A 17393-nucleotide genomic window follows, 5' to 3' on the forward strand; every position below is an offset into this window, starting at 1 on the left:
TATATCCCTTTCGGGGCTCAATTCCCCAGAAAGGACTGGACTAGTTCTCTTCCAACTCTAAACTGCCATGATTTCTACTTTGCTGAAGCTCCTTTGGGCTCATCTATTGATGAGGGTTATAACATGCTTTATGGGCATCAGTAGCAAATTCCTAACCTATCTGATCGCCAAAGATGTAAAAAGAGCATACTTGGTGCACTGTGCTACTAAATTGGTTTTAATTACATGTATGCATCCTCTCTTCCCTTGTTAGTATCTTTTGAAAATCCCTTTGTTATATTTTTCAGAGAAGCAGGTACCACTCCATTGTGTCTACATTTTTTTAAGTATGGGAGCAGTTACATCAGCATTCTGTTTGGTTCTATCTGGGCTTAGTCCTTCTGGGTGTGTGTGTGTGTGTGTGTGTGTGTGTGTGTGTACGTGCAGAAGTTGACTTAGGTAGGCAAGGGTACTAACCTGAGTTTTAAAGTGTCTTTGAACCTTAAGCTATGTACAAAATGTGTTCTCTGTGTGTATATATGTGTACACTTTTTTTTTCCCTAAGAAGAGTTTCTGATGTCTGAGTTGCAAAAAGATGAAAAAACCTCTAACTCAAGATGTCTCCTCTTTGCAGTTTTGATGTTTGCTGTATTTCCATTATGGGTGATATCTTTGGGTGCATCTAGAAAGTACCTTTCATCTGGTGTGACTTTTTCGCTGTAAAATTAGGAGAGATTGACTTCTACATCATCGGAATTTACTGCATAAAGGATTCTTTAACATAAGTCTCTGTGAAGGCCCAGTAGACAAAATATTATCTTCTCAGCCCATTTCTTCACTTCTAAATTAAGATAAACAAGAACTAATCAGATTTTCCAGCAATTTCTCTGAATGTAGTCAACTTAGAATAGTAGATTCTGACCAAAGAAGAAATGGAAACAGAGTGAGATTCCAAGTTCATCTAGGAATTGTGAAGCAGAGCCTGAAATAGTGCAGTTTCTCAAATCTCCAGTCTCTTAACTTTCATATTAACAAATTATTTGTTTATATTATAGTTCATTAACTATAAGCATTTGTCAAATAGTTTCTTTTTTGTTTTTTTAATTCATTGACTTTTATTACATTTATAGTTGTACAGCGATCATCACAACCATTTTTATAGCATTTCCATCCTTTGTGTCAGCCTTATGCTAGGAAGATATACGAAAATGATATAAAATCTCTGCTTCCTAGGGAATTTAAATCTTGTCAGGGACACACATGACTTGAACATATGAAATAAATTTAAAATGAAACAATTAGTGCTAAGATGATGTAGCGCTAAGTATTAATACTTAACACAATTGAGTGCTTACTGTATCGCAGCACCATAATAAGTATTTTCATATGTGTTAGTTTTTCTATTACTGTTATAACAAACTTCTACAAACTCAGTAGCTTAACCAACACAAATGTATTATATTACATTATTGGAGGTCAGAAGTCCAAAATGAGTCTCACTGAGCTAAAATCAAAGAATCAACAAGACTACATTCTTTCCTGAAAGCCTTAGGAAAGAATCCATTCCCTTGCCTTTTCCAGCTTCTAGAGGTTGTTTGCATTCCTTAATTCATATCCCTCCTCCTCCATCCTCAGAAACAGCAACTTGGCCTCTATATTACCCTCCATCACTACATCTCTTTGTCTGACTCTTCTCTTCTATATATCCTTCTTTTACTTTAATGGACACTTTAGATTACATTTTGACCATCTCATAATCAAGGATACTCTCCAGATGTTAAGGTCAGCTGATTAATAACATTAATTCTCTCTATAACCTTAATTCCCCCTTGCCAGATACATAACACATTTATAGGCTTTAGGACTTGGGGGAAGGCATTATTTTCTGTTTGCCACAATATATAAACTCCTTTAATCCTCAGTAACCTCATTTGATAGATGAGGAAGCTGAGCACAGAGAGTTAGCATGACTTGCCCCAAATCACACATCTAGTAATGTGGGTAGTCTTACACCAGAGAATTGGAATGAGTTTCTTTACTTCAACTGTAGTCTGACGCCAGTGAGTGTGTTTCTTCACTTCAACTCTATTCTGTACTGAAAACAGGTTTCAATTAGAGGGCCATGTGTGAACAAAAGTAATTAGGGCAGCTTCCCCAGAAGGTTTGGGCCCAGGAGAATAGATGGTCCATTCATCCATCCAGCACTAGTATCTATTAAGCTAAGTGCTAGGGATTCAGAAGAAAGTTAGACATGTTTACTGATTTCCAGAATTTTGAAGTTGCCTGCAAGAATTGTCAGGGGAATGAACAAATAATTATACAGCAAGAGATAAATCCTATTGCAGAAGACTATCCAAGATGATAAGACATGTTATATGGGAGGAAGAAACTAACTTTACCTGACAATGAGATGTAGGTTTAATTTTTTCCAACTGCCTCTCCAAACATATTTTTCAGTGTTTGTTTTTTACAACTCAGCCCGAGCAACTCTTCTCTCAGTTGCACAAAGAAGGCTTGTTATTCCTGCTTTTGCTCTTGTCATTCCCCAACCCTGGTGGCACCCCCTCCTCTACTTTTAGTTATTGAATTCTACTTATTATTCAAGACTGGCATTTTCGTACCTGAATCTCTCTTCCTGAGTTGGTGGGTTAGCCCCATTCAGAGAGAATCTGTATTCCCTGTGCTTAAGAGTACTTGGCACCTACAGGGCCTTAATGAATGTTGAATTAATATATGGATGAGCACAAGACCACCTCAGACCCCACTGAGATCTCATTTTCCTCCTAATAAGTGGAAGACTCCTTTGGATTTCTGTCTTGTTTTGTTTATCAGTTTTGTAAATATTCCTCTCTTATTCCACTCTCCACTTTTAAACCTTCTCTGCAAAGACAGAGCTCTCATCTTCTGAGTTGTACTATGTGACAATCAAATAACTGTTGTTTGGTTTTTGTTTGTTTGTTTGTTTGTTTTTGCCTTTTTAGGGCTGGACCTACAGCATCTGGAAGTTCTCAGGCTAGGGGTGGAATCAGAGCTGCAGCTGCTGGCCTACACCACAGCCACAGCAACACCAGATCCAAGCCATGTCTGCAGCCTACACCATAGCTCACAGCAACACTGGATCATCTAACCCACTGAGCAAGGCCAGGGATCAAACCCATGTCCTCGTGGATACTAGTCGGGTTCATTACCGCTGAGCCACAATGCAGCTCACTGCATAGTATCCTACTTGAGAGCGACTTTGCCTAAATTTCATGCCTCAAGGTCCTAGAATGAAGTTAAGAGCATTTGACAGAAAACATATTGATAGGGCCACTACCCATGACTGAGCAGGTTGTTGGTTGTTCACTGTCTATTGGCACCCGGCTCAAGAGGAGAAGGCACTGAAATCCAGCCCACGCTTCTCTCTCCAAACCATGATCAGTGCGAGTGTATGTGCACACCGAAAGCCAAACCTTTTCCTAATTTTCACAATGGTGCCCCCTTCTTGCCAAAATCTGGGTCTTTGGGGATTTCCACCTAGGTGGGATGTCTTCTAACAATTCACTCGAAGATACTATATGGGTAGCAAAACCTCTGGCTTTTGATAATTAGAAAGTTACTTTAGGATTTTTTAGTATCCTTATAAAAAGTAACAGCTATCTTTATGCTGTGTAATGACTAATAGAATGTAATTCTTAGAAAACTTAGGGACTTCAGCTGCTTTGACCAGCATCATGTACCTGGTATGGTGGGTGTTCAATAATTACTTGTTAAATTAATGAATAAGATGATGCAGCAAATAACATTTTTCCTGACTTTGGCACAGAAAAATATTATTTTCCAAATCCCAAGGATATCTATTTTTTATTCACTTTATTCTCTAACATATATCCCCTTATTGCTATGAGTGAAGTTCACTTGCAAACAAGAAAAAAATAGCAGTGGGATAATTTGAACAGACAGCCAGTATATGAGAAAAAGGATTATGACCAAGTTTATAGGAGGAGTTTCTGCTTGTGAAAAATGTGTCATTTTTTAGTTTACCCAAAAGTCAATGTATTATGGGGCAGAAAAGAACGTTGAGTTGAATCAGGAGGCATGAATTTGAGCACCACTTCCTCCATACACATGATATGTGAGCTGGGGCAAGTCATCTGGTCCTCTGCGCCTTGGTTTTCTTATTTGTAAATGTGGAGTTTCACCATCTGCCTCTTGTCATCCACAGGGATGCTGCAAGGGGAAAAATAACATAATGCTTGTCATCGCTCTTTGCAAGATTAAAAGCCACTGCCTGCTCAATAAAAAATACCTCTCAGTCCATGCCAAGTTCTGCATTCTACAGTGAAAGGGCCAGGAAGGTGACATAAGGAACTAGCCTTCCCAGAGTTCTTAGTCTCTCACTATACCATCCCTAAGTTTTGTCTCCAGGAAACATCTGCATTTGCACATCTTAAAAATACAAAATTAATTAAGCTATTCAATAAGCCTTTATTAATCACATAGTATTTCCCAGATATATTTCTTTCTGTGGTTGATATTACCAAATGAATTACATATGATCTCCGAATGGTGATTCTATCACCCCGTTTATTTTAAAGAAACTGTGAGATGAGGACCCAACCAGGAGTTAGGATCTAGTTCTTACCACTTCTTGCCAGCTGTGTGATTTTAGATAAGTTATCTGACCTCTTTGAACCTCCATTTTCTCATCTAAAAAAAAAGGGGGAGTAAATAGTAACTGTCCCACAAAGGTTTTGTTTGTTTGTTTGTTTCCCTATAGGCAAAATGAGATAAGTAGATTAACTTTATAAACCTAGAGCAACATACAAATTACTCTATGGTAAGGCTGGTTTTTCCTATCCAAGGTCACAGATCTCATTAAAGGGATCTTGGTAAAGACAGCCACCATAGACCCCCCTTTTCTTCCATGACCCCCATAACCTTGAGCAACCTGAGGAAGAGGTAATTGAACAGCAACTTTGGAAGAAACAGAATCAAAATATCGAAGCTATTGACTCAATATCGACTCACCCTTAAGGCAGTAAACAGTGCTTTGGTCTCTGACCTTTCCGCATCCTGGGGCAGTCAATAACCTGGCCGCTAGATGCAGCGCCTGCCACTGATTCTGATTTGGGAGTACTTTAACCTTGAACTGAGCTCCAAGTAACCAAGGCAACAGGAAGTCAGCTTCTGCGTCAGAGGAATAGGAATCCATAAATCAAGTCCCTAATGCAGATGTGGTATACAGGTAAAGGTTCGAGAGGATAAGTGGTCTCTGAGAAATTACCTTTGAAAATGAGTGACTGTCCCTTGATAGCTACAGCAGAAGTTCAAAGACTTTTAAAAAATGTATCAATAGAGGCCAACAGGTTATGTCAGAGTGTGTTCATATAGGTTTAAATTTTAAATTTCCTCTTGGCTTCTTTGTCTTAATTATGAACAGACGTTGGATCCACAAAATTATTAACGTTGTTATTTTCGCCTTAAAAATGTACTGGCCTTCAAATATGCAAGCCTCAGTACAAGCTGTCCTGCGCCGGGGTTTGGGGATGCTCTAAACACATCTATGAAGTGTGTCTTCATACAGTCTGCTGTTCCAAGTTGACAGAGTGATCCTTTCCCAGATCAAAGCCATCCTCACCTTTCCTCATGCCCCCCTCGGTGTAAGTAGCATGCCACACCTCAGTGGATCCAGTCAGTACAATGCTATATTTGGGTTTCTTTATGGTTGATCTCCAGCCTCAAAAATCCCCCTCCATGGAGAAAGATCAGCCAGGTCCAGATTGGGAGGAACTTGCCAAATGTCCCACCACCATCACCCAGTATTTGTGAAAACTTAGTTCTGAACTGTTCCACATTCATCGGGTCCTTTGGGTACCTCTCCATGGAGCATCAGCTGTCACCTAGGATGAAGGGAAACAAAGACTTCCAGTGGCCAGCCTGCCCAGTGCTCTCTCACCAGGAGAAGTCACCCCTTCCTGTGGATTACAAGTGCTATTATATTAACCTTTGTTTAAAGATTATCTAATACTCTTGCCCACATAGACTACTTCTGGTGTTGTTCTCTTAATCTTTTCAAAACCAAAAAATGTCTGGGAAAACATCAGGACTTCTTTTTTTTTTTTTTCAATTTATCTTCAAGTTCATTGGATGGCAAGTAGCAAACTGTACTATAATCCAGAAAATCCTGAACTATCTAGGGTTTTCAAGACAGCTAAATAGTGACAATCTGAATTATAATGTTTTAAGTGTCTTTATCACTTTTAACACATTCTGTGCCATAAACACCTGAGTAGCAAAGTACACCCAAAAGAGGTGTGATCAGATCTGCTTTAATGAAATGGTGAGGATTCTCAACATTTGCATGAAAAAAGATTCAACTAAAATGGCTTGAAATTGATCTATTCCCAAGTAAGCTATTAATCCTGTTTATGATACTGTAATATCATCATTTGAGCAAAGAACTACCTGCCCCACTGTGTCCACAGGTACAAGGAGGATCATTGAGTTTTTCCAAAGGAGCTGTTATCCAATAGAACTCTGGTAGTTCAGAGTTCCCAAGGTGTGTATACAAAGGAGGACTGCATCCATGTGATGACAACAGGGCCATGGTGGCACAGAGTTCCACAGCAGGGACTTTTAATCGGATTCTGGGCTGATGTCCCATTGCAGATAAGTTAGCAGCAAGCACATCAGTCAAGCCTACCCCAGTCAAGTGACCATACTCTAAAAGACTTCTAGAGTCTTCCTCAATAGAAAAATAACTTAATACATGTTTGCGGTTTAAAAAAAAATTAACAATAAAGAAGTCTAGGGGGCAAAAGTAAAAACTCCCTCATTGACCTTCCTAATGCTCTCTTTCCTCAGACTCACCATGGTTAACTATTTGGATGCATCTCCTTGCAGATGATTCTGTTTGTGTTTTACAATATAGTGCATGTGTATACCTTGCCCATCCCTGGCACACCTGCATATTTCACAAACCAGTGTCATCCAGGGATCGTATAATACTTGCTGAACTTCCTGATTTCTTGATGGTAGTTCTTTGCAGTCTCTCAGTCATAGAATTTGATGTCTGTCCACTCTCACCATCAAAGTGCTATGAAATATGAAATTTAAAAAGCAAAATGGTATTATAATAACAGTGTTGTGAGTACACAACACTGCAAGTGGAAGTTTCAGAGGTTGCATGAAGGGGGGAGGAAGGTAGTAGAAAGTAAATAAAAGTGTCAGCATGACTTGCTTTCTTAGGTGGTTACAGGTGTGATGCTAGGGGCCTCTGTGTCCTCAGCGTGAAACATGCTGTACAGTGGCACCATAGTCTACTATGTCAGATGTTAGGGCCACAGGGACCATGATCCCTGAATTTAGCATCTGACTACCTGAAATCTTACAGATCTGACATTAAAAGCTGTACATGAGTTTTGTTAGTTCTTTCCTTCAACATCTCAGAAATGTGTTGTCCTCATCTATAAAATAAAGAAAATGGTAACCTCCATACTACATGCTTCCCAGGGCTGGTATTAGGCCCAAGTGAGCTGGTCTCACTATGGAGGTAAGATGTTACTCTGGGAGGGACCAATGTCACTTGGGTTGCTTAAGGTGGAAAAAAGGGTTAAAAACCTCTGTGAGAAAGCCCCATTTTCTTTATAGTTACTGTCAGTGGCATGTAGCCTACAAATCAAGAAAGTCTGAGTAGATGATTATTCGACATGGATTCAGATACCTCCAGCCTTTTAGATGAGTTAGAGAGTGACTTTTTTTGCAGATAGGGATGTAGAAGTTGCCTGGAAATCATTGGTCATGTCAGGGAAGAGAACTGAGGCTTTGCTGGCTGGTTTCAGTTTGGTCTGAGCAGCAAGTTACAGTAGTGATAGTAGTAGGATAGGAATAATCACAATGGGAAGCATGCATATAGCATGGACTAAGTGCCAGACACTGTTGATTGATTCATGGATACCTGCAACCACCCTTATCGGATAATACTGTTCCATCTAACCGGCACAGTTATGGAAGCTTAAAACTTAGAGAGGTTAGGTAACTTGCTCATGATCACACAGCTGAAAAGTAAGAGAGCCTGGATTTGAGCCCAGCAAACAAGGCTCCAGAACAGCTCTTATAATTTGTTAGGTAGAGATTTCCAGGCCGTTGCAGGAGCACCTAATGAGAGTCTACCCAGGCTTTTTAACATCATAATGAAGCAGGAGATAGGTGGGTGTGGAGAAAGCCCAGGCCAGGTTTATTAAGAGATATGAGAGAAGATAGATGTGGAGGAAATATAGACCCAGGCAGGCTGGTGGGCAGTGGAAAGGGAGAGAGAAACACAGACTGAGAGGAAGAACAAAAGTGGAAGAGAGCAACATGTGCTTTGGAGGTCTTTTAACTCACTTGTATGGGGGCTGTCCTTACAGGCTTCCTCTGGCTTTGGCCTGACTCAAGGTCCTGTCCTCAGGTTGGATTTTAGCACAAGGGCCTCTGGGACGTTGACAGGATGGACTATTCCTCTGGTGCCCCTCCTTTCTCTGACCCCTGAGGAACCTTTCTGCAAGTGTATAGTTCTGGAGGTATCCTTGACCTCAAGAATGAGAAATAGATGGTCTCTATCTTTTATCCAAGCAGGATGCTACTTTTATCTTGAAGTTATCTGTATGCAGAGAACAGATTACAGTTGCTCAGCCAAGGACCCATCTATCCCCTGCTTTAGTAAAGACATGACTTACGATGCTTATTATGACAGATACTCAGAGATCCCCAAGTTCAGCTCTTACTTAGCCTAGTCACTGTTGTTACCCACGGGTCCCCACAGGGCATTTTCCACCTTCAGCAGGCTACTGTCTCATCGGAATCACCCTCACTCCTCACCCATGACTTAGAAGTCCCTCTTCTCAGCACCAGGAATGCCCTTTCTTCACACTTGCTGCTCTGGCATGAGCTCAGGGAAGCCCCTCCTCACATCTTTCCACACTAATCCCTACCTCCTGGAACTTCTCAAAGCACCTAGGATGAATAACACACAGGCCTGGCCACCGTTGTTGCCCAGTTTTCCCTACTCATTTAGTCTTGCCTCCCCAGCTGGATGAGATGAGAATCCTCTCTAGGATGGGATCCACTTCTCCCCTCCATGCTGTGCACACCACAGCCTGTACAAAGACAGGCTTCTTCGCCCGTGGAAGGCAAAGAATGCATGATGGATTACACTGCTTCACTAGGCCTGTGACCCGACCCCCACTTCCAGGCAGCCAACCTGAAATGTTGTCATCCCTAACCTCAGCCAGAAAATCATGCTGCTAAGTTTTTGTTTTGTTTTGTTTAAACATACCAAAAGGTCATTCTTGTACCAGAAGGAGGTCAGATCATTTGATGATTTCCTCAGGTCACTTTCATGTTTTATGTTGTCTGTCTTCCTGTTTCTTTAAAATAACTGTAGGCTTTGGTGTTATTATTTTTTAGGGCTACCAAGTCCCCACTTAAAAGTGGACCAAACAGCAACGCATGGTAAGAATGAGAGCTCAGCAACCACCATGATGACCAGGAAGAAGCCAGCCACAGTGGACAGTGTTGCAATTCCACCAGCCCCAGTGTTATCTCTCCTTGCTGCATCTGCAGCAACGTCGGACGCAGGTGAGCACATTCCAGATGCTTTGGGTTCACCCCAGTGAAAGCGGGCATGGAGAATCCCCTCTAGGAATGTGCTATTGAATACAGGTAAGTGTTCTCTGCTCAGTCAACCACCCACAGACACCAAGCACGTGAGCTGATTCAGCCCCAGATTTTTCAAATGGGAGGATTTTTCTAAGAAAGGAAGGAGATCATCTCAGAACCTGGAGGTAAGGGTCAGAGAGTACTAATAAGAGTATGAATTACTCTTTATCAAACCCTAGTAATTATTAATCTCTGCTTATATGACCTACATATGTTATCTCATGTAACTCATAAAAGAACTCTGTGATGAAATACGTGTGTCTTCTTCCAGAATAGGAGGCTAAGGGGAAAGAAACTTGCCCCAGAACCTGTGGACAGTCAGGATTCCAACTCAGGTCCAGAACCCATACTCTTAACCACTGCATTTTACTACGTCCTATGCTTACCAGGGTTAGAAGACAGTAATCAGAGTTTCCCTAAGGCCTTGATTCATTCCACCCCACAATGTCACAAATTCCTCAGCAGTCGCCAGAATCCTCACTGACAGTTGGTGGAATATAAACTCCTTAATCAGACTTCCCACGTGCTCTGCCTTGAGCTCCTCCCCACATCACTGAGCACCAGTCCCTACGCCAACACCATGTTGCCACGCTCATCCCTACCCTGAGTAAAAGAGGCCTTGGACTTGGTTTAATACCTTTGTTTGAAGTCAGCCTTACTCAGTTTCTATTCACATCCCATAGATCTTCAAGGTCCGGTGAGTCACACCTCTGAATGCCTGTGGCATCCAGTGTCTCTGCCATGCATATACCACCCACTCCTAGACGACGTAAGAAACTCTTTAACTTCTCCCTCATGACAGAATTGTACATACCAGAGATAGAATCCAGGATTTAGATTCCTGCTATCCTCATGGCACACAGAGTGATGGCACATTCCGTAAAATTTGTTGAATTCATGCACTGTTAAATGTTAAGCATATTGCAGTATTTAGAAATGCCTGTTATGATTAGAAGCCCAGGAAGAGACTCATTACTGATATTCACTTTCAAGGCATCTTCTAATTCAGCAGGTTGCTTTAAGTAGAGAACTCAACTTGTCTACATCCCTACCTCCTGCCTGGAAATCACTGGTAATTAGAAAAGGAGCCCATCTGAAATAACATAAAGAAATATTTGGAATGACACTTCCCCAATTGGGTTTCACAAAGCATTAGTAGATGTTTTGTGATAAAAGATGTTTCCATGGTTAGATGAGGGTGAGGGATGCAGCACTGCACCTGTGTCCTTTCTGCAGGGTTTTCAGAGCCTTTAATTGACCAATGCACACTATGAGGTTCCAAGAGGGAGAGACATGAGTTCATGATCTTACCTGACCACAAAACTCATTTTTCTGGGAATAGCTCTTCACATCTCTTGGAAATGCTATTCTTCCCAGCTTTTGGGGAAATCTTGCTCTGAAGAGATGGGATCATCTTTCCAATATGATCAAGAATCTTAACATCTTTCTCATGCTAGGTGGGAAATGAAAAAGTTTTGATGGAAATGCCAGGTAAATGATGCCAGCACTGAGAACAAGAAGGGGTGGTAGGACAGAGGGTCACATAGGAATGGGAAAGAAGCTGCCCCCAAGACCTGCCGGGTTAGCAGCACCTTTGTGGGGAGGCAGCCAAGATGGAGGAACACTGAGGACAGTGTCTGAGAACTGGGCACTGGTGCCATGCCTGGAACTCTAGGAAATCATCAGTTGGCTGGGGTGAAAGATTTGGGGTGAGATCTGCAGACCCACCCAGATAATTGCTTACTCAACCTTGTCAGTTAAGCTCTGGAGACCCCCTTTTGTGGATTTAGAAATTAGCCTGCATATTTCCACCTTTGCCTGCCAAGCACTGATATTTCCCAGAGGCAGAAAACAGGTGATCCCCCATTTTCCTTTCCTGAACTCTTTCCACACTGTGTGAGAGAACGCATTCATGGGATCCCACACTTCTAAGGGCTTGCCTCCTCTATTTGCATTCAGTAATTTACAGATATGCCAAACGGGCGTCGAAACAGGTGGGCGTTCAACTTTTAAACCTGTCTCTCTGGTAATCAGAGCTGAGCCAGAGCTCTCCTGTTTCAGGATGCAGGAATGGGCTGTTTATTTTTGGCAGTGCTAGAATGAGACCCTCATGAGAATTTCGCAGATTTGGTCCATTTCCGGGTCTCAGGCTGCTGAGCACAACTTTTTCAGGAAAACAGGCTAGAGATCTGCTCCAGGTGCTGGAGGCCAGACCTTCCTGAGATTCCGCTCCCCACAGACAAACGTCTTCCCACAAACCTCACAGGGTTAAGGTTGCACGGCCTGGGCTCGTGGCCAACACCCTGTTTCACACTAAAAAAACCGATGCTCTCAAGATTCAGAGACTTGCCTGAGGTCATGCAGTTGGATGGGAACCCAAATTTCTTGATTTACTGCCTAATTTCCAGTGGACTCTCACTTCCATCATAGGCCCAAGAGTAGCAAAGGCAAAGAATAGCAAAGGGAGTCTCTAATTATGGACTTCTACTTCTTTTAGAGAAGTGAGTGAAACTCATAATTTGTTAACCAAAGTCAAGCATACAGAAGGCAGTTAATAAATAGTTTCTGGGTTTCGTTTCATTCAGTTGGGCACTTGTACATTTTCTATACGACATGTTGAGACAACTCGATCACTGTTTTCTTTAGAGGCCCATCTTTCACTCTAAGGTAATTTAGAATTACCTCTGGTTATCTACAAAAATCAACTTATTTTTCACTAGGTCATCATTTCTACAGAATGGTTTTGAAGACCCAGACATGTGCAGAGGAAAAAAAAAAAAAGGAAAGAAGAGTAAAACTAAGTGGCTTATAAAGCAGAATTAATTTAAGAAAACATTTATTAAGATTTGTAAAATACTGAAATAATTCAAATAATTAGAAAATTATTTTATTCAAAAATAAAGGAAACTAAGGTGCCTAGTGCAGTAACTAACACATAGTAGATGCTCAATAAATAATCGCTGAGTGAAATGAATGCTTACAAGGCAGGAGCTACATGCTTAATATTGGAACTGCTTGACATGCAGATGGAAAGCATTTGACAAACATGTGCTAGGCTGTTGGTAACTACTTGCCAAATAAATAATCAATCTGTAGTCCTAATGGTACTTTTTCAAACAGGTGATCTCTAGTATAAGGGAAAAAAAAAACGGAATATTTTCCACCTTATTTTGTAAACATTATAATGTGGAAGAAATGAATGTGAGTCAGAAGTTTAAGATTACGTCTTATCTAGCTCGTGTGTGTGTGTGTGTGTGTGTGTGTGTGTGTATTTTTGTTTGTTTAAGGCTGTTTTTTAGCTTCTCAGAGTCTGGGAGTCATGCTGATTATGAAGTTATTGATTTGGAGGAGGAGGTGGAAGAGGAGCTGTAGGAGAGGGTAGCCAGACTGAGAACATGTCAGTTTGTGAGCTACTGGGAAGGGGGGTGGCAGTGGCTGCCACTGGTGCTCAAGCAGGTCAGCCTTCATGATCAAACTGCTCAATAGCTATTGATCAGCTGCGGTCCCCTGGCACAACAAAGGAGGTCTGGTTCAAGGGAGCACTGCATCATTATTGTCAGTAATTAGGGCTAATGCAGTGAAAGCTTCGATAAAAATTTGTTCAAAATGATGCAGAATTTGAAATAAATTCTGTTGCACTGTCCCAATAATGATTTAATAACCACACCAGATCTGTACCTGAATAAGCCTAATTTTTCTGATCTTCTACATATTGAACTAAATTCTGAGGGAGGTTATGCAATGTGTAGAGAGTGCGTGATTTCACCACGGAAACATGTCTTGCCCCAACTTTGTATTTAAGATGAGATTATATTAAGTAAATTACATATTTTGTAGGAGAAAAAAATTTTTTTCTATGGTTCTGCCCCTGAAAGTCTAGGGAAAACAAGCAGAGAAGCATCTCTTTCTCTTTCTCACTCTCTCTCTCATACACATACCCACACACACTGATAGCCTCTCATCTTAACTCTAAGTAGGAGGAGTTCCCACTGTGGCATAATGGGATCGACAGCATCTCTGCAGCGCCAGGACACAGGTTCGATCCCCAACAGGGCATGGTGGGTTAAGGATCCAGTTTTGCCACAGCAACTTGGATCTGATCCCCTGGCCCAGGAACTCCACATGCCATTAGGTGACCAAAAAAAAAAAAAAAAGGTATGTATCAGGGTTGCTATCAGCAGATCGCACCTGCTCAAGGTGTAGCCCTGTTAGCAATGACAGAGGGAAGCAGAGTGAGCACAGCTCTTAGTTTGTAGTTTGTGTCTATTTCATATCAAGGCTAACACATAATTCTCTCAAACTGTGTGATCTGCCTTATTTAAAACTATCAGAGCCTATGAGCTAGTGAAAACACTTAAATTTCACACATCTATTAAATTTTTAGACATTTTGCTTCTAAAAGCAAAGCCTGATATTAGGTAAACCATTTAGTTATTAAACCAAACTCTTGGCCCATTCAGAACTGACCGATACCTGTAACCAAGATGTAAAACCTTCAGCTTGAAAAATTACCTTTATAAATTAAAGAATGAATTCTAATTTGAGTGGAATCAGAATAAATCCAGTATTCTGGTGGCTGGAGCAAAATGATTATGAAAAATTGCTTCTGGAGTTCCCGTCGTGGCGCAGTGGTTGACGAATCCGACTAGGAACCATGAGGTTCGGGTTCGGTCCCTGCCCTTGCTCAGTGGGTTAAAGATCCGGCGTTGCCGTGAGCTGTGGTGTAGGTTGCAGACACGGCTCGGATCCCGCGTTGCTGTGGCTCTGGCGTAGGCCGGTGGCTACAGCTCCGATTCAACCCCTAGCCTGGGAACCTTCATATGCCGCGGGAGCGGCCCAAGAAATAGCAACAACAACAACAACAACAACAAAAAAAAGACAAAAGACAAAAAAAAAAAAAAAAAAAAATTGCTTCTAAGTCCCAAATTCTAGGATGCCCGATTTTCCTCTTAATCAACTACCATTTATGGAAAGGACCCAAAAATGATGAAATAATATCTGGGTGCAAATGCAAAAAGCAATGAACCAGAATTTAAAATTGTAAAGTTATTTATTTTATTTGCTTTTTGTCCTATGTGGAATCATGCCCCTAACCAAAATAATGGGTTAATTCCGCCAAAAGTCTTGTCTTCCCAGAACTAAAGTAGAGCAAATAAATGTAATTTAATAGGCTCTGAACATCTGAGAGCCATAAGTATATCAACTGAAGAAGTCATCAAGTTGTAAAATGAAGTTCTGTTAAATCCAGATTAATCACTTAAGATATACAATCAAAAAAGTTCAAAAAGATCTAGAGAAAATAAAGCTTTCCTTTAAAAATGAATTGTTTAAATTTTCTGGAAAGTGCTACCTACTGGCTCGTGTGGAAGCGGCACAGAATGGTTGTTAGCCTAAAAAGCTCTATTGAACATGAGGCTCGTGAAGAGGCCCTCCCTTTGGCTCTGGGCCCTGAAGAGACCCAGGGTCTGTGCTTTCATGCTTCCCTGAAAACCCCATCACACAAAAGCCTTCTTAAAAAACCTCCAACATTTCTTTTGCCCCAAAAGGAGAAAATAAGCTCCTTTCTGATTGAAACTGGACATCTTAGAAAAGCTGAGCTGTTCCCGTGGCCAAGGCTATAAACATCCCCACAAAGCACCAAACTCTCCAGCATCTGACCCCTGCCTGCTGCTACAACTCTATCTCCTTAGAAATGTCAGCCAGCACCAAACTCCTTGGGAATCCCTACTTTTGGAGTATAATTTTCAACGAACTAAAAATTCATGTCAAAGATTCACTCAGCTCTTTAATAAGGAAGTCAACATGGTGATAGAACTGGTCCAAAAAGAATTCGAAGAAGAGTTCCCACTGTGATGCAGCAGGTTAAGGATCCAGTGTTGCCGTAACTATGGCAAGGGCAGGTCACAGCTGCAACTCAGATTCGATCCCTGGCCCAGGAATGCTACAGGTGCACCCCCCCCCCCCAAAAAAAGAAGAAATGGTCGTTACGGGAATGTAGACATTGGAAAAAGACTGTAGAGCAAGATTGCTTAGTTAATGTCTTAATGGGCAATAAAACCATAACCTCTGGGCTTATCTTTTCTACTGAAAGAAATCATTTGCATATTTTCTGGGCAAAAATCCACAGGTTACCTGGTAGAATCTGGGCCTTTAGTCAGTATTGGATGGTGACTCTAATAAGGGTACATTTCCTTAGCTAATTAGTAATTCTTGGACAAACCTGTAAAATGACACTCTGAGACTCTGGAAAGGCATGCACCCTTCCATTTGCCTTGTTTCTAGGTGGTGGCTCATTTTTCTTTCCATCGCACATGGGGTATACAACATTCCAGTGGACCACTTGTGTTCTTACTTCTGATCACCTGCATTGGATCTCAGTGTTCCCATCTGTGAAATGGGAAAGCCTACCTCCAAGTGTAGAGGATTGTGGTGAGGAATACATGAGGTCATAGTTATGAAAATCTTAGCAGTGCTTGATGCATAGAAGAGTTCAGCCAATGTGTGCCATTGTGGCTGCTACTATTATTGTAATTATTGTCATTGTTCTCACCTGTTTTCACCCTGGAATATTACTGTCTCCCTCACCCACTCCTCAAGCCATTTGGATATTAAATTCATGATTATTCTTTAAGACTCTAGGAAGGCTTCCCTTACACCCACTTTGAGAATCACTCCATGGCCAATTGATCTGCTGTGCCCCATGACTCTCCACAAGCACATTGATCATCAATCCCTACATTTATTTTTATTTTTTTATTTTTTAATTTTTTTTTTTTAGCTTTTTATCTTTTCTAGGGCCACTCCCATGGCATAGGGAGGTTCCCAGGCTAGGGTTTAATTGGAGCTACAGCTGCCAGCCTAAGCCAGATCCAAGCCGAGTCTGCAACTTACACCACAGTTCACTGCAACACCGGATCCTTAACCCACTCAGCGAGGCCAGGGATTGAACCCACAACCTCATGGTTCCTAGATGGATTCGTTAACTGCTGAGCCATGATGGGAACTCTGATCCCTACATTTAACATGGTGTCTGTGTCCCTCACTGCACTGTCCACTCCCCTGTTGTCAGGCCTTATTGAACTTTGAAATCCTGATACCTGATACCTATGAAGAGCAAATAATAGCTATTCATTAAATATTGGTCAAAATGCATTGAACAACTACTGTTCCCTGCACAAAACTTTCTGGTGCATAAAAAACACTTACTCTGGCATTCTCTTTATTCTGGTTAAGAGGTTATGATTTGCAGTTATCTTGCACATCAGTCCTAGAAACAGCAAACCATCCTGAGACTACTCAGCAGAGGAAGAACCTGAGAGGGACTTCTTGGGCCTCCAGAAACTTTCGTTTGGTAATGGCAGGCCAGTCCCTAGCTAATCCACCAGGATTTTCCTTCAGGGAAGATTATTTTCAAGTGAAAGAATCAGCCTAGATGGCAATGCATGTGTATGTCTTTATTTAGGAAAGGAGGAACACGTAAGTGTCTCCCTTCACTCAGAGGGGTTTTTCAGGTTGAGCCTCTCAATGGAAAGCTGGAGATTGAATTGGCTTAGTCTGTAACTTAATTATTTTATGTATATGGGTCTTGAATTGTGGCCTGAGTATTGACTTCCTAAGGACAGTAACCATTTCCTATTCAGGATTTGTCCCATTCATGGCCTATTGAGTACCCCATGAATTCCCAGAACCTTGGATTAAGTGGGATGAGAACAAGAGAAACAAAATCCAAGAAC

General features: G+C 41.4%; 1 protein-coding gene across 5 annotated transcripts in view; it reads left to right on the forward strand.

The window, feature by feature from the left end:
• Positions 1 to 17393, forward strand: part of SETBP1 (SET binding protein 1) — a 370608-nt gene that overhangs the window by 331136 nt on the left and 22079 nt on the right. For all 5 annotated transcript variants that reach the window (XM_021092436.2, XM_021092441.2, XM_084964821.1 and 2 more), the window contains one exon: positions 9409 to 9579. In XM_021092436.2, the coding sequence (XP_020948095.1) occupies positions 9409 to 9579 (171 nt within the window). The remainder of the gene's footprint in view (positions 1 to 9408; positions 9580 to 17393) is intronic.

The sequence above is a fragment of the Sus scrofa genome, chromosome 1, assembly GCF_054392235.1.
Source record: "Sus scrofa isolate SSC_HxYL_T2T_F1_AM1 chromosome 1, Sscrofa_HxYL_maternal_Yorkshire_Landrace_v2.0, whole genome shotgun sequence".
Lineage (NCBI taxonomy): Eukaryota > Metazoa > Chordata > Mammalia > Artiodactyla > Suidae > Sus > Sus scrofa.